The sequence below is a fragment of the Python bivittatus genome, unplaced genomic scaffold (assembly GCF_059951505.1).
Source record: "Python bivittatus isolate LINGU-HERP-01145 unplaced genomic scaffold, Pbiv_v1 ctg000980_np1212, whole genome shotgun sequence".
In the NCBI taxonomy this organism is placed as follows: Eukaryota; Metazoa; Chordata; class Lepidosauria; order Squamata; family Pythonidae; genus Python; species Python bivittatus.
Window position 1 is genome coordinate 54,312,741 of NW_028277125.1, and position 25,171 is coordinate 54,337,911.

Genomic DNA, 25,171 nt, shown 5'->3' on the forward strand with positions numbered 1-25,171 from the left:
GAGGTATGTTAAACTGAAATTACCTCATTTATGTCATCCCTTGAATAATTAACACAATTAATATAAATAGATTAAACTTTGCAGTAAACCTTAATTTAATAGATAATCAATTTAGTAGACATTAGCTAGTTAAGGAAAAGTGGATCCTAAAAAAAATTGCCCATCATATTAGAAGTCCATCAAATCAAGGTATATTATACACAGTTTTCTTGTATTTGAGATTTAGAGTGACAATAATTATTCCTCGCCTTCAAAGAACAACTCTGAGACAACTCTTTCATCTAATCTTGGGTTCCCCATCCTGGTGCTAACCAAATATACTGAAGCTTCATCTCGCAAAGTTTTCAGTTAGCATGGTCAAAGACTGAGAAGTTTGGTGGTTGTGGGCCCAACACATCTGGAAGGCAATAGTTTTAAACTGACAGAAGATCCATGCTGAATTCATCAAAGAGTACATCACCTACCTGTACTTTTCACATCTGGTTGTGATAAATGGTAAATTTACCTTCTTCCTCAGCTTTAAATATTTCAAGCTGGTATAGCAGCTTGTAGTATTTAAAACTCAGGAGGAAGGTGAATACAATCAGATTATTTTTATAGATTAAGTTTGACAATTTTTCAAAAATGGGCAGGAAGAATTACAGTCAATACATTACAAGCAGTAGCAACAGAATTTTGAAAGTGATCAAATAAAATATGCTGATATTACTCTGTTTAGCTGTAGTTTTCTGCCTCTCTTGACCACCCAGGTTGCCATCAACATGATTGCAGCTTATTTTGCAAAGTTATAGGGAGACCCTACTAAGACCCCAGTACCTTCCCCTCACCATATGGAACACACTGTAAAGAGGACTTTTTGAGACTATCACAACAAAACCTTAAAAAAAAAGTGTTAATGCTACTTAAGGATGAAAATGGAATGACAAATCAAGAGAGCAAGAAAGAAGGTCATTTGATATTATCTTTTGAAGCCAGGTAGAACAAATTGCCCCTGAAGGAGGAATACATTTCTAGAACACATTGGACAGGGGCACCTGAATTGAATATTGAACACATTTCCTTAGCATTTTGCAAGAACTATTCTCTTGTTTAATATTTGAATGCTACCTTAAAAAAAAATCAAGTCAAAAGGAGGTCAGGCTAGAATCCTTCCTTTATTGACTCATTAAAGTACTGGCTGAACATGCTCCCCCATCGGAACTCATATTATTAAATATATGCAGACTAGTTCTATTAACTACATTTAATCAGTTTAAAACTGTATCACATTTGATTTGTCCTGATCATGCTGTTTGTAGCCCTGGGCTCTAAAGAAAATGTGCATTGCTATTTAATTGGCAGGAACTTTGGAACTGAAGGCTACCTAATTCTAGGGCAGAGCCCAAATTCATCAATTGCATACTGATTCCTCTGACTGCTACTATCTTTCTAAATTTGCCAACAGGGTGTCTTTCTCATTACAGTAGCTATAACTGATGAAATTCACAAGGGGATTGTAGCTAGAGTTTCTGAACACAAGGCTAATACCCCATCACTAAATAATGGTCAGTCCATTAGTAAGAGCTTGGCACAATTCATATCCTAAAATTGAACATGTTATGCATTTTCTTGGGATATATAATCCTGGAACACAAGAGAGGTCATAATTGGTAAAGAAAAATATGAAGAACAAGCTTTTACTGGTGGTGCCTCTCAGCTTCAATATCCCATGCTTCTCACCTCCAGATATACTGAGAAAAATTCTGTGCAAGCAATAAAAGCCATTTTTTAAATTCACCTTTTCTTCTATAAATATGAGATGCAGTTTTATCCTTTCAAAATTGAAATAACTGAAAGGAAAACTGAAACTGAAATATTATCTAATCTAAAAAAAAATGTAAGTCAAGTTTTGAATTTATAAAAAGTATACATTGGTGATCATATTCAAAAAATGCAATTGTGTTGATGTATTGTAAGGAAAACCTTTTTTAAAATATTGTTTTTTCCTTGAGGTGCCACAAAAGCATTGATATTTATGATCAGTTTTATTTTGTATCCACCCATCAGTGTCAACTGTCCTATCATAAACTATTCCTCATGCAGATTTAACATGCTTAACGTTCTTTTCAAAAAGACATATGTTGCAAAGGTGCTGTTTGCTGCATTCTGTAATATCAGACTGTTCAAGTTTTGAATTTTACAGAATTGGTGTCATGAAGCCTACTGGGGGAATGTTACGATCTAACAGTAACATCTAAAGAAAATAAATAAAGGAAAACCTCCACTGACTTCAAAAATTGCAGGCCATATTGTGGAATAGCATCACTGAGATCAAAGCCAATGAAGTATGCAAATCATTTACACATGCTTGCTTTGAAGTACATTTTACTGTATTCAGTGGACCTAGCTCCAAGTAAATTGTGCCTAGAACTTCAGTTTCAGTCACAACTTTCACTCGATTTCTCTTTAAAACAGTGCCAGAACACTTTATTTTCTTTAGTTTAAAAAGCATAATGATTTTTTCCCCATCGTTTTGAGTTCCCTTGTTTTTCTCACATATCCATTTCCATCGTCTCCAGTTTTTGTCCTGCAGATTTGAAAGCAATGAAGAAAATTAGGAGCAGATGGCTAGGGCTATTCTGTTCACATAACCATTTCCATCTGACATCCATTGGTCATTCTTTGTATGAAGGGCACACTGCCCAATTAGCAGAGTCAGTTACTGTGTGCATCTATGCCTTGCTTTAACAGGTAACCCCGTCTATTGTTTTATATCACAAGCCACAATACAAGACACATATGTGGAGCAGTAGAACTACAGTGTTTCTGAACAGCTTCTTCCTGTTATCTTTCCAGATTATCAACATTATCTTTCCAGATAAACAACATATTTCTAATTGGCCTGCTGCAGAGTTGTGAAAAACAAATCACACAACAAAGCTGAGTACTTCTTTATTATTATAATTTTTAATAAAAAAGAGACAACGTTCATTTGGTGGCTTTTCCTTCTTTCAGATATGTACATTTTTTGTAGTGTACAAGCATTATGCCAACAGGAAAAGAAAAACAAACATCACAAAATCACTCCCAAAATTTGGACTGTTCCAAGTCCTTACTTCAAGTCTCGTCAATGTCAGTGGGAACAGCCAAAGTGGTGTTTGTTCCTTAACAAAAATGTACCCAGCCAAAGGAGCCCACAGGATATGGCCAAAAAAGTCACCATGGCTGCCATGTCGATGTGATCAAAGACCCACACATTACAATAGGAGCGTTTATCACACTGGAGTTGTCGTCAACTTGACTTTTTTTACCGTATCCTGCAGACACCCTTGTACCCAGCAGAACAACCGAGAGACCTGACACATTGCAAACTGCAAGAAGGGAGGGCACAGAATTCTCCAGGACAACATACTTATCAATTACATCAGAATAGCAAAGGCTGCATTTGTAATGTAGACTGCCTTCAACTGGAAATGAAGACAAATTTGTATTTCAAACCAAACCTGGAAAAAAAAATGCCCTTCAATTCCAGAGGTCATTCACAGTGTATCTTTATGTTCTGTTATCAAACGCTATCATTGATTTCACTCCCTACTCCAAATAATATAGAATATAAAATCACTTAATCTAAACTATGTATTATATTTTCTGCGGCCGTTCATGACAACTTGAATTATACAAAAATAACAGAAATTTTGATATATTCCTGGGCAAAGGAAACAGGCCCTTTCCCCAACATGAATAAGATTAACCATAATTAACACTTTTCACTACCTCTTGAGGTATATGGCTTCAAAGAAATCCCATTTGACAGTCAGTGCTTTCTCAGGTCTCTGAGGAAACTCTGAAGCCATTTGGGCCTTCTTCTGAGCAATATTGTAAGGGTGGAAAAGAAAAATATGTTACTATACAGAGATTACTAGAAGACTCTCTCTGCCTAATAAGGCAGGAATGTTAATTCACAAAAAAAAACAAAAAACAAACCTCAAGTCCCTTGCTTCATAGACAAGGGTATGAATATGAAATGAAAAACTTAAGAAATCAGAATCTTGTGCCACTGAGAAAAAAAGTAACAATCATGTACTTTTTGAATCCTTCCCATTGTATTCAGCAACGCACAACTTTCTGCCTAATCCTCAAACACTGAAAACAGAAACTTTTGTGAAGAATAGTTTAGAAATTGAATATTTTATTATTTTTTGCAATTCTTTTTACATATAGTTTAGACAAAGCATAACATTTAGACAATTAATTTTGATATGGGGAAAGTCACTCATTTCAATATCCTAGATGAAAATGTAACTTCATTGACTAAACAAATCTACTCTTAAATATTGCAGGATTCTGTACAGATGAATTAGGCTTCCTGTTGGACTACTTGTACATGTAATGTAAACAATATCAAACAATTTAGAGGTATAACAGCGGCAGCTGCCATGTGAGCCCAAGAAAAGACATGTTTGGTTTAAGTGCTTGTGACAGTGGCTACACATGTATCCATACATACTCTAACCATATTTTACCCTTTGAATCCAGATCTCTGCATTACTTGGTTTTGATGCTCACTATTCTTGGGGTGACATGGTCTGAACAAGTGGACACTCCTGGATATTTAATTAATTAAAATAATTTGTATGCCACTCATTCATCAGACAAAATGGGTGAAGCCTTCTATTCTGATAATTTTGGGGAAGTTGGAAATAGAGCATCAAAGGTACTTCTGAGGAGAACTGTAACTTGGATTGCGCTGCCTTGTACATGGGATTTTATTAAGACATCATTATTCTGCACGTACAGTATAACACCCTGCTCACATTTCTGAATACATCACCCACTTTTTGCTTATCACAAAAAATGCATTAAAGTAGGGAAGACAGAATACTTGGATAGGACTGTTCGGCAGCACTAGAAGCTCTTGTCTGAAAACATCCTTAGAATCAGAGCCACCTGATTTCCACTACACAAATAGGAAATTAGCAGTCCAAGCTGAAAGAACTTACTATCTGTACACTAGACACACTTTTCCCCTACTATACACCCCTTCATGCATCTACATTTAGCGTAGACAACTGTTTGCTCTGTTGTTTTCCTTTTCTTTTCAATGGCTTTTTTATTAAAGTCACCATGTTTAAAAGGCATGGATTGTTTGGATATGGAAATTGTTAAAAGAAAACAAAATATCCAAAACAACCTGCTTAGAATAGAAGTATACAATAAAAATTCCTGCTGCATTAGGTCAAGTGCCCATTTAATCCAGGTGCAGTTGGGAAACTCACAAGCATGGACAAGGCAGAATGAGAAGATGCTTCTACTTTAATCCCTGCTGATACAGGAAATCCACTACAGGCAGTTCCTAGGCTGTGACTTAGGTAAATGAAAAATGATGACTGCCATGTTAGAGCATGCAGAAATGGAGAGTGACATGCTTGTACAGGTGAATGGTCCACAAACCGAAGTGTAGAAAAATCCAATTACAAGGGAATGGAATGTTTCTATTATTTGAGGACTACTTGTACTGCATCAGTAAGGAGAGTTGACCATCTGGCTTCAAGTTATAATTTCAAATGGAGGAGAATCCCCTACTTTCCAAGCTAGGTACGTTCAGCTAGAATTTGAGATATATTTGGGTGAAATTGCAACCAGCATCATTATACTGGCTCTTCAGTCCTAAATACATATACTGGAATGTGACTTAAGAGTGCCAGTGGATGTTGTCCCCAATTACAGCACTCAGAATTACTGTTTCTCATGATTAGATATCTAGCTTTGCAGAGATGTACTCATTCAGTTTCAATCATCTGTTCGATACATAGTCTCTCTTGCCATATATTCTATGAACACACAATGTTTTTTAAACAGATCATTGCCTCCAAGATTTGATTTACTGCTACTGGATGGAAAATTGAGCAGCAGCAGAATCACAATCCCTGTGAAACAATATTTGTTTCCCCATAGTCCAGCACTTTGTGAAAGAAAAATCCTGAAACTCATCATTACAAGCAACAACAGAATTATTGCTAAAACAGGCATATTAGACAGATGACAGTAATTGCCCACAGATCTGTCTGAATATATATAACTCAGCCTGTTAGAGAGAAATACACACAAGCTTTGTGCCATATTTTTCATCCTCAAACCACTTCTTCTCGATGCACCTTGATGAAAGATTTTCAGTGGAAGTTTAAGATGGTACATAGATCCATCATCATCAAGAAGGTAAATTAAGCTGACCTTCTGGGTGGGAAGGGGATTTTAAGAAAACCAATCACACATAAATACATGACCCAATTTTTCATCAAGCCATAGGAAATTCCCTGTCTGACAGATTTGGAAGCAGTAACAAAGGGGTAATGCAGTTACTTAAACTATTAAAAGAAGGCAAAGCTGGATAGAAAAAAAAAATCTCATTTGGACTCATTGAAACTTGGCTGCTATTTTGAGGCAATATATAACTCTAAATGGCTGCATGACAAAAAACTTCCCTACTGGCACCCAGCAGAGGAAAGATAGAGGTTACAGCTGCTATAGTCAAAGAAACCTTTAGGGAGAAAAGAACAGGAGATTTGTAAAATTTCAAAATAATTACTTCTTTCCTCCTATTTGAATCAATTTTAAAAAGGGCAAATCCTTAGTTACAGAAGCCAAAGATCCAAATGCCAATTGTATCCTGGCAAAGAAAAAGACGACCTACAAATTCTGAATGATGAGAAAAAAAGCTTCCTTGGATTTCCTTTCTGCATTGGGCAATCATTTTCCAAAACATAGACTGGGTTGATCTAATTACCATATTGTAATTAGGATTCAGTAGAAGTCTAAGTATTGTAAAGAGAATAATATTTCTCATTATAAACCTAAACTTTGATTTCAGATGATCAACAAGGGATAAAGGAACATAGTAAATAACTACTTTTTTTCCCAGGTAAACAAAGCAACATCCTTGATCAGAGAAGCTTTAATAATATTTTAATAGGCTACAGCAAGATCAAATTTCTGCTGCATAGGAAATTGTAAATATGTAGGAAATGAGACAAAAATGCAATGAGGCAAAATCCTGTAAGAAGCAAAATCCAGTAAGAACAAAACTAAAATGACCTTCTGAAATCAGAAAGTATTTGAATGGCCACTAATTGAAATGTCATAGAAGGAAGTGAGCTGGTAAGTGAAAGCAAATATTTAAAGATGAGAAATCCTTCACAGTCAGCTGAATTAATTTTCTGCCAAGTTCATCACAAGCAAATTTATTTGAGGTGATGTTATAGAAAATGGAGGGCTAGAATATGTTGCTTGGAATCTGAGAAATGCATAATGCAAGAGGGCAGATGATGATTGCTGAAAGCTAGACTCCAGTCTTATCAAAAGCTATCTAATGGGGTTGTGCAGAGAGTCAGTTTTGAAGGGCAAAACGTGATTGCAGCATGGGTGGGCACACAGAGAGCACCCCCTGAAAAGACCTTACGGCAACAGTGCCTTTTTCTGAGCTCCCTGCCACATGATTCCAGGAAAAGACACGTTTGATTGAAAGCATTCCTTTCCTGCGCTGGGGGTTTTCCCACATATATTCTGAATAAGATTTTGCCCTTTAGATCCAGATCCCTGAGCAGCCAAACTAGATAGTTTAAAGTTGCTTGCCCTAAAAATATATTCAGAGCAGTTAACAGGAAACAGCTAAGATACGAGCACAGTTCTAACGTTAAGGGGAAATGCATGTCAAGATTTTCAATGAATCTGATCTGTTCTCTTTTATTTGATAATTGGTTGAAAAAATAACCAAGATCTTTCATGATGTGGAACTTTATATGGATGTAGTGAGGAGTCTGCTGTGGCATTCCCCTTCCCCAAAATGGGACTCTTTGCCATGACAGAGGAGACTACTGAGATATCTTAACTTCACAGTAACTAAAATCTGGACATTCATGTTGCACAATGAGGACTTAAGGGAAAAAATATTATTTGGATTGCCTAGGACTTAACATGCAGTTGGAGTAGAGAGAAATGGGCAAAGAAACAACAACAAAAACAGCTTACTTCAAACTAGTGATTTGCTTGACAAAGTCAACTCTCTAGAGTGACATTGTCAATGCTGTAGTTATTATTTTTTTTAAAAAAGATCTGCATTTATCCAGAGATAATAGTTAAAAACCTGGTCTTTTTCTCCCTTTGCTTTTTTTATTAAACAATTTAAGATGCAATCTTATCTCCGCTTACGTGAGAGTAAGCCCCATTGAATTTAATGGTATGTCTGAGCAGACATCTAGAAAACTGCTAAACTTTAGTACAGAAGAAAATAGAAATACTATATCCCTTATTGGGTTTAACATAACAGACATTGTTTCTGAATAATAATAATAATAATAATTAAAAAAAATAAAAAATGTGTATGATGCCCAATTCCCAGCAACTCTTATAGTTGATTTTAATATGTAGAGGTTCATTAGTGAAAGTTCTTATTAGGAATTTTATGATGCTTTAAAATTAAAGGCCAATTAAAACATAAAAGATCAATAGCCTTCAATTTGAATTATATAGGACCACAAGTAGAGCAATCAATATAAATACTGGCCAAGATCCAAAATTTGAGAGAGTAGGTCCAGGATGCACAGTGGAGAGTGCATGAAAGCTCAGTCTGCCATCTTTTTGCTAAGCGCTGTTGAGTCTGATAGAACAAGTTGAGACTGAGTATATTCAAGGAGATGATAATCATAGCTGAACTTTCACATCATTTAATACACACTTCTACACATGAACTGCAGTAAATACTTCCAAGTGGCAATCTTTTTTGCAATCCTTTTTTTTTGTCTGCACAAAAGTATTTGGACCAATAATTTGGTCCAAGTGAAAGCAGATCTTTTAAAAAAAAATTTCCCTCTACATAGAAAGCAGAGGATCTGATTCACATCACCGCTTAGAGGGCAGAATACAGGGTTCTGATCTGGATTGGGCCTTTCATACCTGTCTTGTAAATTATTTTTAAAAAGTTACCATTTATTTCACATCTTTGGCAATGATAAACCCAAACCTAATTTGACTTGGTCTGAATTAGAATTGTAAGGAGCTAAAGGGTTAACATCACTAATCCACATTAAACTGAAATTCCATGAATTTTATTTTATATTTAAAATAATACAGCTGATATGCATGTTGTTAAATAATGGTAAGCTGGGTTCCTGGGTGCACGCTTGAATAGAAAATGGTATATAAAGCTGGTTTTGAAGGGAATTCATGTAATTCTTACACAATAGATACAAACCATTTGTATAATATATTTTGTGCTACTCAGAAATACAAAGGGTATATAAAACTCTTAAGGATTCTAATAGGCAAGTTTAAACCTTTTACAATGTTGTTTGTGTGTGTTTTTTTAAGAATCCTTATTTGTATCTCACAATGAAAAATAATGTTTTTTTCATTTGTTGGCTTGGAACAGCTGGGGAATTCCTTCAGAAGAAGAACAAAATAAAATTACCAATCACATCACAGTTCTAGGATGCAAACTTTGCATAATCTTAAATTGCCTGTGCTATAAAATTATACTGTAAATATAACAAGGAATTGAGAAGTTCAGTCACAGTACAGATATGCTATGCACATATACAAGAGGGTAACAAACCTTTAAAGCAGGGTTCCTCAACCTTGGCAACTTTAAGATGGGTGGCTGGCTGGGGAATTCTGGGAGTTGAAGTCCACCTGTCTTAAAGTTGCCAAGGTTGAGGAACCCTGCTTTAAAGGATAGTATCAGGATTCAGGAGGATCTATAAAAATGGGAACATTGCACAGAAAAATAGGGACAGTGCAAAGTCCTACATTTGTATAGGAAAAATCAAAGGCATATGATGTAGGGAACTGTACTGGACAGAACTAGAAGCAAAAAGCATGTGGATGTCTTGGAGATCACAAGCTGACCAGAAGCTAACAGTGGAAAGAAGAAAAAAGAACAGCAAATACAATCCTAGGTTGTACCATCAGGAGAACAATACTGCATAAGCATCTCATTCTGGGCAACACATTTTAGAAGGATATTAACAAATTGGAGTATGTCCAGAGCAGAGCAACCAAGGTCCTGGGGGTTAGGAAGGAAAAACTTACAAGGAATGTTTGGATGCTCTGGGAACATTTAGCCTGGAAAAGGGAATATTGTTAGCTGTCTTCAAATATATGAAGGGTGTTCGGGTAAAAAACAGGGCAGAATTATTCATAGTTGTTTCTTAAGACAGGACAAGAAACAATAGGCTTAAAGTACAAGGAAGCAGATTTCAGTTGGACATCTGTAAACATTTCCTAATGGTAAGAACTGTTCAGCAGTAGAACAGACTATCTTGAGAAGTGGTAGACTCTCCTTTGCTGAAGAAATTTAAAGAGAGGCTGGATGGCTATCTGTCATCAACACTACAGTTGTGTTTTCCTGCATTGGAGGGGGGTTGGGTTTAGATTTCCCTTCCAACCTTTACATCCCATAATTCTATGCATTTTCTTTGGAATTAAATTTCAATAATGAACTCTGTCTTATGTAGCCTTCTCCCAGTCTTGATTAAATAAAGAGCTAAGCATTACTGTTCAATTACTACTTCTTTACTTTAAAAGCCACCAAAGTTCATTAAGACAAGTGGTTCCTATCTGATACCTGAAGGTTGAGTACTTTCTTTTAGAGGTTGAATAAAATCCTTTTGTCTTTGACAGACCAATCAGGGACAAGACTGCAGCTCAGAGTAATTGGATCAAAAGTGGCATTTCAAATGGAACTCTTTAAAGTAAACAATAAAGATTCAGATATCACATTCCCTCTCTTAGGCAGTCCCTCACCCATTTAAGTTAAAAAACAAAAGAAAATAAAATTGCATACTTGGTTGCAACTGCACAGCATTGTACAATTCAAATTATATCATTCAGATGCAAACCACTGCTCCTAATCCTGACTGTATTATTGCATCTGTGGCATCAGCTTCTACTTCATACATTGTTCAACCAATGGAAGCAGGCCTATCCTATCCTTGTCTATCTGTTGCTTTCAAATTCTAAGAAGCTAACATCGTAATCTGTTAATCTGGATTGTGTTAAACAAAAAAACTTTGGCTTAGATGAAATGTTCTTTTAGAATGATTCTTGGGTGTCATTTCAGTCTTGTCACAACCTCACAATTATTGTGGACCCTTTCCATCAACTTTAGGGCCATGCTATAGTTTTTTTACTATACAGTATTTGAAGAAAGTGGCTACTACCATCATAACTGCCATACACATCCTGTTGTGTTAAATGTAGTTTAGTGATTTAATATAACATGGAATGCCCTCAATAAATGTCAGATGGAACCATAGCAATAAATCCCATTTTTCACTAACCAATACATGAACATGGCAGATACAAAATTATATATTGCCATGGTCAAATAATTTTTTTACTGGAAAATGGTACATATTAAAAAACCATGCCAAGTCAGGAATCACTTTTTCTACATGAAATATTCCTTGGCTCTGGAGAATGTGTGTCTGTATGTAGTGCTCCATGTGGAGAGTCAAGAACATCTGGACAAGCATTATTGGGACTTTAGCAACAATTGTATCAAATTCAATCTACAGTAGTGGGTTCCACTGCAAGGTAATTTTAATTTCACAAGCATTTGTTTTTTATTAACCTTTTTACTGACTCTTTTCATTCTTTGCACACATACCCCTGTTCAGAGGGTTAAATGCTTACTGCATCTGATATATTGGCATGTGCAAAAATAAGTAGATAGGAAACTTCACATATAGGAAACTATTATGATCTGTTGAATGCTATGTGTTCACACTGTTATTGGATGCATCTCTGAAAATATAGAAGTAAGTTACAGCCTTCTGCCTGTGCTTAAGGTTTTCTGAATTGGGTCAAGAAATTAAAAACAAACAATTATACAGTACCTTTTATCTAAGAGTAAATATTAGTAGATAATGGTTTTTCTTTAAAATAATCAAGATTCAATACTTTTTATTCAATCAACAATAAAATAACTAAACTTTATAATTACAGAAAGAAGATCAACAATGCTAAAGTTGAAATTCTTTAACAAAAGCAAGTTTCTATTTTTAAAAAATATACCCCCAGAAAGATAAACAAATTTTGGATTCCTGCAATATTCACAACAATTGTTTCTTGTTAATGTAATTTTTAATACCTTTCATTAAGGCTAAATTAGCATAACCACAAAAATAAAAATAGCATTAGAAAGTTTAATATCACTTTATATATCTGCAGAAGTTTTGAAGAAAATATGTGTATTATACTGCTATACGATTTACAATGGCCTCTTGTTGTAAACTGCAAAACTACATACATATACAAACATGGAAAAGAAGGCTAAAACAGCAAAATACTGGTAGCCAAACATGAATAAGTTAAATTAAAAAAAAAAAAAAACTCTCAGGAAGACATTCATCACATGTCAAAAGCCTGATCCCGCAAAATATATTTAACTTATTATTTTCCAATTTAAAAAGGCCCAAATCTACCAAGAGGCAATTTATGCAGGGTTTTCTTTGCCTGCTCTACAGCTTTTTATCTAACAAGGGAGCAGTGAAAAATCTTGTAATGCATTCCAGAATCCAGGCTTTCTACACATACATTTCAAACGTTTCTAAACTGGGTCCCAACCTGTCAGGAATAAACAGACCATTCAACTATTAACCATTCTGGCAATATTTCCAAGCCACTGGAAACCATGGTTTTGTCCCCAGATTCTATCTGTGTAACACTGAAATAACTGAAACCTATCTTCAAGCACCATATGATGGTGTACAGTAGATCCCATTCATTATAATGGGTTTTGTAAAGGAGAATTTCCTGGGTGACAAATACAAAAAATAGAACTTTAAGAATCTGGCTTCCTTCTTCTTGGTCCAATTTAAAACAACAAGGGAAAAGAAAATGAGAAAGAGAGAAAAGAATAAAACCTAGATGATTTACATGCAAATTATTCATCTCTTTTCAAACACTGCCTGTTCAAAAGCCTTCTTTGTTTGGAATGTGGGTACCGCATCTAGTATATGCAAAGCTTCTAAGAACCTTTCCTTGAAAAAAGAAAATAATAATAATAATAATAATAATAATAATAATAATAATAATAATATAATATGATGACATGACAACAACATTGATCCAGACCTGTTTTTTAGCACAGCGTTTCAACTTAATTCCTAGAACTGTAATTTTAGATCAACAACAGAGGAGGATAGAGGATAGACAGATCAATTTCTTTTCTTTTCTCTTTTCTTTTCTTTGCTTTTCCTTTCCTTTCTTTTTATGGGTCCTTTTGTTAAAGCAGGTACAAGGTTTCTTCTGAACGTGGATACCAACAGAATGAGAATGCAATTGCCATCAGCAGAAGAAGTGTGCTTGACCTGATGCTTATGCGAAGAGAAGATGAATGATCAGAAGATATGTGACTAGTGGAGCCTCCTGCCACACTCTCCTTCCCAATTGTATTCTGCAAGACAGAATAACTTCCTTCAATTACCACACTTGTATTAGTACATCCTAGTATATTTTACTGTACCTATCATTTCATTTATTCCCAGATCAGTATTCTGTCAGCCATAAAAATCTAATCTGCTATGTTTAAAGGTCTAAGAGCCATGTGATGACATGCTCTTCCAGATTACTAGCTAATTACACTGCACAGATGAAGGGCAATTATCATGTGACCTGCAAAATCATACTCTGCTTAAGAATTAAAATATAATTATCATGGTTGAAGGTGAATGGCTATTCTGGGCATGGGTATACCCACCCCTCCTCAATATATATCCCTATATACAAATAATTAAAACTATTTCAAATGACTTGAACAGGTATATTTCAAAAATAATTGCTATGAACAATTAGGCCCATAGTCATCTTCACTCTTGTATACAAAACAAAGGGCCACATTTCTTTTATCCCATTGCCTAGACACACACATAACATACATTCATAATTCTTTTTTATCTCTGCCTCCAATGGATCTTCAGTAAATACTGTATTAAACTGCTATTCTTCTATAGGCTACTTTTACTTGTTAGGATACTTAGAGTTGGAAAGAGCTCGCTGTGACCCTTAGAAAAAGGAATAGTTGCTGCACAACATATGCTGTAGTGAATATTTGTTCCGTTTTTCTCCTATACTATCCTCAAATGAAGCAGGTCCAGTTTAGACAATCTCAGTCTAAATGCTACGTTCATCTCCTCCAACTTACAGGGAAAAGCAGAGGCAAAGACCCTAAACACTGCTGAAATCACTATGGTTGCAGGACCTTTCACTACCAAACCAAAGAATGAGGAATAGAATTTACATTCCCAAACTCAGAATGGGAGGTTTCTAATCAAAAGAATGAATTTGTCTGAATATTTTTAGAACAAACGTTCTGATATTATTCAAAGGTAGAGTTGTGTCAGAAACAATTGGTGCAATAAAGTGTAAGAACTTACCCCAGTCACACAGGGTTCTGTTATTACAGATTCATTGAAACTCTGCTTCGGTCCCTGTAGAAAAATGAAAACATTACTACAGACCTCTACTTTGCCTCTAATATTGGTGGAATACATCACTGAGCTGCATTAAAGTTGAGTAAACATTGCATCCCCAAACTATTTATCAGAAATAGCTACACACATATACACACCCAGAGTTACCATAAAGACTGTCTACTCATTGTACCTCTCTGTACAGCCACACAGCCTCCTCTTAATATAATAAATCCAATCAAATATTGGTTACTTCTGCTACTGACTCAGTTGGAAAAATGCTGCAGTTTTCTTTCAACCAATTACTAACATTTGTTTGAACAAAGACATATGGCAATACCCTCTGATTAAATGTACTTTTTAGACATTTTTGCCACAAGTCACAAAGCAAAAAATAACAAAAAATATGAGAAAAATGCATGCTAGCTAATATTCTATATTATTCAATAATTGTGAAAATGGTACAGGTAGATACAGGAGTCTAATGACAAATTTGGTATATGAAGGATGCTTCTCTTGAAAGAAGAAATCCTAACAGCTTCTGAGCTCTTTTTATTCCAATCATATAACTTAAAAGTATTCTTTGGGCTAAGGCAACACCACCATATCTTTGTGCTTTCTGAAACATCACTGTATCAAATCACTATCTGGCCTTCTGTCATTTGCACTGGTAAATAGGCTCTTCTTACATGGCTCCAGTTAATTTTTAGGACAAAAAAGGGAAATATCATAATAGCTGGAGATTCCACAGTGTATCTTTTCTTAGACAGCTAAGCTTATTTTATTCCCCTGCAGTGAATCTCATATTGCAGAACTTCATTTCTGTGATTATTTTATGTTTGGGGCCTTGGGATGGGCTGTTTTTCCATTTGCAGAAATTCTTTCCTGATTCTTCCTTCTACATGAACCTGGAAGTAGAAGATTTTGCCGGTAACCTTATTAACTACTCTGATCTTAATTTACTAAAGGACTTTCTATATTTCCCATTCTTGCTCCAAGATAATCATTAGACCCCTTACTCCCATTGTCCATACATCAGATCTGGCTTTTTCAGTACCCTATTAGGGATGTTTGCATAATACTTAGTTGTTGTTGTTTTGCTACTAGTACAAGTATTTCTAGTCTAGTGTTAACTTGCTATACAATTGCTAAAGGGCCTGATGGTGACATGTTTTCAGTGTTGTGTCTAAAGCATTCGTTTTTAAATCTCTTCGGATTTTTTTAGTTGTTGTTTTGGATATTTTAGTCTTTGATATTTAAACTGTAGTTGTATTTAATTATATTCCATCAGATGATTTGGTTAGAACCTTGCAGAACTAGTTGAATGACAATAAACCAACCAACCAACCAACCAACCAACCAACCAACCAACCAACCAACCAACCAAAAAGCTCGTGTTCTTTTCTTAACAGAATTAAATGACTGCCATGGCATTTAACATCAGATCTTGAAAAAGACTGAAGAATACTGGCATACAAAACAATGGAAGCTGTTAGGAGAAAGGCAAAAAGAAAAACAAATAAAGTAAATAAGAAAACAGTTACTTTTCAATCTAAGACATAACAATGACCTCAGCAAAAGCATAAACTATTTTTTTCCTGAAAATAATGTCACTTAGACAAAGAGAATAAAGACACATCCTAATCTCTTTACTTCCTGAACATTTTCAGGAAGGGGAAAAAGTTAGCTTCTAAACTAAGATGTTACATGCCAAGCTTCAAATTGGAAAAGTGCATTTTACTGCTGACTTACAAAGCTGTATAAAGCACTTATAATGGAAAAGCTGGCAATGACTGTGGTACTAAAATGTAGCAGCCTATCCCTAAATCACAAGTAATGGGGAAAAATATAAAAGACAAAATACAATAACCAGCAATTATATACTAGGGGAAAAATGTCCCCCCCCCCCCAATTATAGGAGATCCTGGACAAAGAGAACCTGAAATAATTCTAGTTTGAGGAAGAATCTCTATGGCCTTTACATATATATTAAGCAAATTCACTCATGTGCTGATTAGAAGACTATGTATATATACATTCATTCACAGCAGATTTTGAAGATAAAGAACTATACAGATATACACACACATACACGGATACACAAGAGCCAAGAGCCAGTGTGGGTAGTGATTAAAATACAGACTAGGAACAGTGAGACTCAGGTTCTAGTCCTTCCTCAGATGCTAGGTGACTTTGGACCAGTCACTCTCTCTCAACCCTAGATTGCAAGTTCAAAAATCATCTATCTACCAACCTGCTCTAGACCAGTCTGGTAGAATACAGTCCATGGCCTTCAATGAAGAAGCTTTCATCTTGCAGTGGATTGATTAGGGCTAACAACAACAACAACAACAACAACAATACACATACAAACATAAAGAGAGCAATGGTGGTTGGAGGAGAGACTGAACATCGTAACTTAAATGAAAATAATATTTTTAACATTTATATGTTGATACTGAATTTTATATCCGTATCATTACTTGAAATGGAAGAAATGGGGTGCAGATTTTTTCAAAAAGATTTACTACTAAGATTGGCTGTTGCTATTCCATAGGGCTTTGGGATTTGCTGTGAATGGAGAGCCACCCTATTTTTGGTAATGTATTTCAACTGGGGTTATTCTTCTGGCTCATCATATACTTAAGTTGAAAGAAAACTGAGTTCTGAAGTTGAAGTTTATTTGGAAATTCATAAAATTATTAGAATACAATTGAAACACATAGGCATATTATTTATTAAATAAAGAAGAACCACAAATACAAAATGTGAGAGAATAGGTGAGAATGGTCATTTGAACATCCTTTGTTGTAACCATTCCACACATTTCTGGGCAGCTCCCATAGTGTCAGCTCTGCCAGGCAGACCATACCAGGAAACCAACTCCACAGGAAGCCTAAAACCACTTTTATTGAGACTGGCTATAATTACAGAATCTTGCAAATATGATTTGCTTACCTCCTCCCCTTCTAATACTCCTGTGAATTAGGGAGGTATCTGTCTAAGCCTCTCCCACATATTTTTTTGTCTGTTGTGGGCTTAAGATTAGTAACAGATCTTGTATATCTCAGCCAAGGTTATGTTCCTTATTTTCTTCACATAGCAATGGACTTGCCAGGAATGTTTTAGTTCTATATGAAATTATTATTTTATGTACTGTAAGAAGTGCCCTTAGGAGCATCTTATGACAATGATGTTTTTTGAAGCTCTGGATGTTTGCCACGCACTCTACCAGGGGGAAAAAAAAGCACTTCCTGGTCTTCCAGACTTTCATGCATTTCTGTGTATTCAGTGGTTCTAACTCAAGTGACTGGTCATCTCTGTAGGTGCCTACAGCTCAGCTTGACAAAGAGCCACCACATGTTACGCAGTGACTTAGGGGAGATGGGTGGCCATACAAATAAATAAAATAAAATAATAAAATAAAATAAACCTTGAGTTCTGGCTTTCCAATTGTTTGAACTTCTGCTTTCATCTTTCAGAAGATGATTATGAATTAGTGACAGTAATGGGATAACAGTTTCTGATTAGCCATCACACATACAGTAGGACTGTTTTAAGTTTCAGTAAATTGTAACATTAAGGCAGTAAATATTAGGTTCAAAAGAATACCCCCCCCTCCAAATCCATGCAGGAACAATGAAAAATCGAATCAAGTGTTGGCAAAACTGGTAATTTCCAAAGACCCACTATGATTTGTCTCAAAGCAGCCTTCCTGGTTTGGCATTCTCAAGAGGAAAACTGGGAGATTTAAAGGTTGCCCAGGTTGCTAAAGACTGCCAGTAAATTTATAGATAATCAGTGATTTCTATTTATTTGAGTTGTAGTCTTTCCAAATTTTTACCATAAGCATTAATAAATGGCACAGAGACGCTGCTGAAATAATAGCAGCTTCTCATTGATTGATCAGGATACATTTCCTAAAGTGAAATCTAGTTACAAATCCTCTGAAAGCCATTTTTCCCCATCTTTTAATTAAAAGTTTTTACATTAAAAACAAATTGCTTCCTGGATTGAAAATGGTAATGCTTTACATATAGCCACTATGGTGAATGGATAATTAGTTAAGTATTATGAAACAAAATCAAACAATCGAAGCTTAATTCCCTTAAAACTCTTCAATGCTGTTAGACAATGGAAACAAAGCAATAACTCTGTTAATGCAATTCAGAAAGTGCATTCATTAGGCTTTATCCACATAGCACTGAATTACTACTATACTAGTAGCAAAAAAGGCAGCAAGGTCAGGAATACATAAGGGCCAAAAAACAATAAATACAACATTGCAAACAAATATGCAAACTTGCAGGCCAACTAGCAATCTCAACATGGCCAAGAAATATGCAAGTTTTAACACAGAGGTCTGACACAGAGATTGTTCTGAACTCAGTGTTCAAATGAAACTGATCTTCTAGAAGAATTGCAGAAGCAAGAAGAGTTCAGTAAATTAAGATACTCTATTCCCTTCCTTAAATTGTGAAACCAAACCAGTAATGGAAACAGTAGGTCCTGTTTTTCTTCTTAGATAAATGTTCCCTATAAATGCTTTTGTTTTTTGTTTTTTTTGGGTGGCAAATCTTTGTTTTGGCAAAAGATTTGCTGAATTCAACATCAAAAGGTTTTTTAGAAAGACAATAAGGATTTCATATATATTATTACTGTTGATAAAGGCTGGTATGTATGTATGTACAGTTGTGTGAAAAAGAAAGTACACCCTCTTTCAGTCCTATGCTTTTACATATCAGGACATAATAAAAATCATCTGGTCCTTAGCAGTTCTCAAAAGTAGGTAAATACAACCTCAGATGAACAACAACACATGACATATTACACCATGTCATCATTTATGTTACAAAAAGAAAGCCAAAATGGAGAAGCCATGTGTGAAAAACTAAGTACACCTTATGATTCAATAGCTTGTAGAACCACCTTCAGCAACAATAACGTGAAGTAATTGTTTTCTGTATGACTTTATCAGTCTCTCACATTGTTGTGGAAGAATTTTGGCTCACTCTTCTTTACAATATTGCTTCAGTTCATTGAGGTTTGCAGGCATTTGTTTATGCACAGCTCTCTGGAGGTCCCGCCTCAGCATTTCAATCAGGTTGAGGTCTGGATTTTAGGCCATTGCAACACCTGGATTTTCTTTTTCAGCCATTCTGTTGTAGATTTGCTGGTGTGCTTGGGATCATTGTTGTCAGATTCAGCCCAAGAATCACACAAGAGAGTCTGGAAATCAGCTCAGTTTCTTTATTAGCTTGCACCTAAGAGACAGAATCTTGCCAGACTAACTCTAATTCCCCAACGAGAGCAACTATAACCATCAAGCCCTCAGGAAGGGGCCAGTCTCTTCCTCCTCACTTTCACACAGTCCAGCTGGGGGCTGAGGAGATGCTTGGAATGTCGCTCCCCCTCCCTGTAACGCTGAAGCTCCATACTGGAATTCTCCCCACTCATGCCTTCCATCACAATTGTCCTGTTGCATGACCCAATGTCAGCTAAGCTTTAGCTGTCGGACAGATGGCCTCACATTTGACTCCAGAATACTTTGGTATACAGAGGAGTTCATGGTCAACTCAATGACTGCAAGGTGCCCAGGTCCTGTGGCTGCAAAACAAGCCCAAGTCATCACCCCTTCACCACTGTGCTTGACGGCTGGTATGAGATGTTTGGCGAAAACCCAACACAGCGTATCAGCACAAACGTGGTGCTGTGTATTATGGCCAAACATCTCCACTTTGGTCTCGTCTGTCCAAAAGACAGTGTTCCAGAAGTCTTGTGATTTGTTCAGATGCAACTTTGCAAATGTAAGCCGTGCTGCTGTGTTCTTGTTAGAGAAAAGAGGCTTTCTCATGGCCACCCTTCCAAACAAACCATACTTGTTCAGTCTTTTTCTAATTGTACCGTCATGACATTTAACATGCTCACTGAGGCCTGTAGAGTTTGAGATGTAACTCTTGGATTTTTTGCAATTTCTCTGAGCATTGCACGGTCTGACCTTGGGGTGAATTTGCTGGGACGCCCACTCCTCGGGAGATTGGCAACTGTCTTGAATGTTTGCCACTTGTGAATAATCTTCCTTGCTGTAGAATGATGGACTTTAAATTGTTTGGAATTGGTCTTATAACCCTTCCCAGATTCATGAGGAGCAACAATTGCTTCTCTAAGATCATTGCTGATGTCTTTACTCTTTGGCATTGTGTTAACACACACCCCAATGCTCGAGACCAGCAAACTCCTAAAACTTCAGCTTTTATAGAGGTAGTCACATTGATGATCAACTGATCAAGGGCATTTGATTAACAGCACCTGGCTGCTACTTAGCCTCTTCATACTTATGGAAGCAGTAAGGGTGTACTTAGTTTTTCACACATGGCTTCTCCGTTTTGGCTTTCTTTTTGTAACATAAATGATGACATGGGGTAATATGTCATGTGTTGTTATTCATCTGAGGTTGTTATTTACCTACTTTTGAGAACTGCTAAGGACCAGATGATTTTTATTATGTCCTGATATGTAAAACCATAGAACTCAAAGAGGGTGTATTTTCTTTTTCACACAACTGTATGCATGCATGTATGTGTGCGTGTATGTGTATCTATATCTATATCCATGTATCTTTTTTAAGTAGCATGGGTTTAGTATATCCTTTTGAGTGAATTTTCTAACCATAACTTATACTGTGCTGTCCCATAATCTCCTGGTCATAAATTAGGGAAAGTGCCTAATTGCCAGCCCTGTTTCAAACTTGCAAACATTTGTCCTGTGTCAGAAAACAAGTATATGCAGGAGATTTCTGATTCATGTGCACTGAGATAGAGCCCTTATTTATTCTTCTTTAGTTTGGAAAAATCAGTGCACATTAAATAACTTCAAAAATGTTTTTGTTGCATGTCATAAATTAAATAATGGATCAGCTAATGTTCAAAGCCTCTCTCCAGACTTCAGTATTAGCAATATTCAAACTGTTTGGAATTTGTACTACCCTGAATTCAAAAGACCTTAATTTGAGTAAAAAAAACAAAACAAAAACCCTATTAAGTGTGAAATGGTTGTCTTGCATTTAAAACAGGCATTGGATTATTCTGGGGACATTTTGAGTTCCGAACCCTTCTAAATTACTGAAACAGCCTATTTTGACTATGGAATAGCTGTTCCACTCCAAATTCTCAAAGTTTGCACTAAATGAAATTCAACGTATTTCAAACGGGAAATGTTCTTTGTGTCACTTATAACTTGAACACCACTTTCTCTCAATTCTGGGGTAAAATTATCCCATGACAATTGGCCATGGAGAAAAAACAACAAAACCTGGTTTTAATGTCATGAATTTTTAATGGCAGCTTTATATGGAAATTCAGTAAGTCAAGCTCTTGTGCTTGCTAGTATTAAAGGCACTGCTACAGCAGGTGACAGAAAAGTTAGCAATCCTTAAAAATTTTAAAAACCCCAAATGCAAGCATATTTTCTTCTTCCATCATCCTTTGGAAAGCTGTATCCTTGAAATATTCATAGCCAGTGACGCTACATAATTCTATATTCTTTTTGGTTTTGATTAAAAAGATTTACTATACAACCAACCTGTTTTCTTAGCAGCAGGACACAAACAATAAACAGAAAAATGCATCTGAGTGCAAAAATGCAATCAGTTTAACTCTTTTGCTTTTACTGAACACCAGCTGCATCCATCAGACTTGTCAACAGTATATTCTTATTTGTCCAGCAATTCAACACCGCACTACAATGTAAATTACTTTCAACTGAGAAAACACGTAAACTGTATATCAGATGCAAAGACCAATAAAGGCGAATTTGATTCAGAATAAAATGAACCTGAATTCAGCGCCACAAGGGCTAAGCACAGTGTTTTTTAAGCTATGAAGGCCACCCACTTCAGTTTTTCAGTACTAAAAAGATCTGATCCCTCTTGGATACAGAATAAGTTCATTTGCAAGAAAGCAGTCCATAACTGGAGCATGAAAATTGTATGTGCTCAATTTACCTAGGAAGGTATCCACCTGCAAACTTACTTGGAGTAATTCCTTTTGAAATCTACAGTGTATGACTTGTTTTGAAGTAACATATTAAAAAAGCTGGGTTGTAAGAATGGTTTGTAATTATACTTCAAGTCCCAAGAGTCATATTTATTCAGAAGCATCTCACTTATTTCAGGAGGACTGACTTCAAAATGAGCTTGCTTACAATTGTAGCCTTTCTTGGAAATAAGACACGCTGATTAATTTACAAGTCAGCCTAACTGACATCTGGTTCCCACTGGCCCTCACAGTAGCATTTTTACATTAATTTTGGCTTATTACATAAAGTAATGCAGACACTCTTTAAAGTAATCACCAAGCAGCAACTCAAAGACTGTTGTATTACTTTAAATCAACAGCTGTTTTCTTATTTCTTTTTCTTTTGTACACTGTCCTGTTTGGTATAGCAACAGGGGATTCCAGATGTTACAGAGCGAGTGAGGAAAGGGAAGTATGCAGTAGGGTATCTCAGGTTTCTGTCCTGGGTTCAGTACTCTTCAACATCTTCACGAGTGCCTTAGATGAGAGAATTTCATAAAATTTGCAGATGACATAAAGTTGTTCAGTGGTGAGATATGTAGGTTCTGACCTTAGGTAGCAAAAGCCAGATACACAGGTAGAAGATAGGCAGTACCTGACTCAGGAGTAGTACTTGCAAGAAATATCTAGGTTGTCTGACAGACCACCGAGTAAGCATGAGCCAGCAGTGTGCCATAGCAGCCAAAAGAACTAATGCAGATTTGGGCTTCATCAACAGAGATGTATGGTCAAGATCATGGGAACTGATAATACTGCTCTATTCTCCTGGATATGGCTGTCCTGTTAATTTAGGTAATTGTGTATATTAATACAGTACAGCTACAAAGCAGTTGTTCCTTTTTTACTGCAGTTACAGCAGCTTTATTATAATTCTCAGAAAACAAATAAATCAGTATTAACATTCATTTCTAAGAAATCTTGACTACTCTAAAAAAATATAAAGACTACCAGGTTATTATTTTTTTTAATTCATTAATTCAGGATTAATGCAGGATGTTTTGGGGGTGCCTTATGGCTGCAGATACAAGCTTAGTGGTGAGAACACAAGAAGTATCTTATGAATTAGGCAACAAGGAAAGAAATCATAATCAATAAGAAGGAAAGCACTTAATGTCAATTTATTTTTCATAAATATTACTTTAACAGTAAAAATCAAGTTTTCATATCCACTCCTACAATGTAAAGTTAGTTACAATTCAAGTGGGAAATCTTTTTATTACTTTAATCTTTATCCTACGTAAATAGCTATTACTGAATTGAGTTATACTTTGAAAGATGACAGGCACTTTTGAGATTTTTTAATGAACCTCAAATGTTGCCAGCTACCTCTTCCATGGGGCAAAATAATAAGGTTCTCTTATAAAATACATGCAGGTAGGTAGGTAGGTAGGTAGGTAGGTAGATAGATAGATAGATAGATAGATAGATAGATAGATAGATAGATAGATAGATAGAGTTTCAAAACTTTTAGTATTTAGGGTTTCCCCACTTAAGGGATTGCCACCTTGATGTGTTAGAAGGGCTCAGTAGTTTTAATGACTCTGGTGAAGCTGGTAGGAACAGGAGCATCTAGTAGGATTACCCTTGCCAGTATGGTTAAAAGGGAATGAGTAAAGATAAGGGGGATCCACAAGATGAAAGGGCAGAACAACCCAAATAGAAAGAACTCCAAAATCAAACCTGGGAGAAGACAATGACAAACCAGTTCTATTCTGTTGTTAAGAAAATTATATGGATGTGACTGAAACATTTAGGTAAGTTTGGAAGCCAAAGGATGAGACCCCCCCTCCCTCACACACAGTCTCCAAAGTCAGAAGATACTTCTTACTTAAAAAAAAAAAACCCGAAATTTCACAATGAGATCAGGAGGTGATGAGTAGACCAAAGCAACCTTTGAACTGTTTAAAGCTGCAGGAGAAGAGGCAGTTACAATGTTAACATCTCTGTGTCAACAAACATAGTGTAATAGAGAGATTGAGATATTTTGCTATATATACCTACAGTAAATATGGGAAATGCAAAAGAATATGCAAATTACTGAAATATTGCACAAATTCACCATGCAAAGTTCTGCTTAAGAATCACAAAGAAGACAGTCAATTAGAAAAGAGCCACGGAAGATTATTTTTATATATGATTACTACTGTGAGACTATTATATGTATAAAAATGGAAAGACTCTGAAATACCCACAATGGAGGAATGGTTGGTGAAGATGACAGAACTAGCAGAGATGGCAAAATTAACCTGTTTGATAAGAGAAAAAAATCAACAACTACATTTATTAGTGACTGGAAACCCCTTATGGACTTTTTGCTGAAAAAAGAAAAAATGAACTTGTGATTTATGGGTTTGAAGATTAGAAAAGGTAGTTTATGGAAAGAAGGAAATTATGATGTAATCTTAGAGAGGGCAAAGTAAAAATGTATCTATAACCGCTGTCAAGAAGATCAGAAGCTGCTTCTTTATAATCTTTTCCTTTCCTTTCCTTTTTCTTTTTTCACTATTTACTATTCTTCTTTATTATCTTTATTTTCTCTTATAGTTTTTACTTTGTTAAAAATTTCAATACTAATAATAATATCACAAAAACGACAAGAGGCATCCATGGAGAAATGCCAAATGAACCAGCAGATTTCAGAAAAGACAG

At 35.7% G+C, this 25,171-nt stretch overlaps 1 protein-coding gene across 2 annotated transcripts in view; it reads right to left on the reverse strand.

The window, feature by feature from the left end:
- Positions 1 to 2,901: 2,901 nt before the first annotated feature.
- Positions 2,902 to 25,171, reverse strand: part of GFRA1 (GDNF family receptor alpha 1) — a 226,798-nt gene continuing 204,528 nt past the window's right edge. For both annotated transcript variants that reach the window (XM_007424944.3, XM_088132692.1), the window contains exons 8-9: positions 14,412 to 14,465; positions 2,902 to 13,432 (exon numbers count right to left, since the gene is read on the reverse strand). In XM_007424944.3, coding sequence (XP_007425006.1) covers positions 13,262 to 13,432; positions 14,412 to 14,465 — 225 coding nt within the window. In that variant the 3' untranslated portion in view covers positions 2,902 to 13,261. The remainder of the gene's footprint in view (positions 13,433 to 14,411; positions 14,466 to 25,171) is intronic.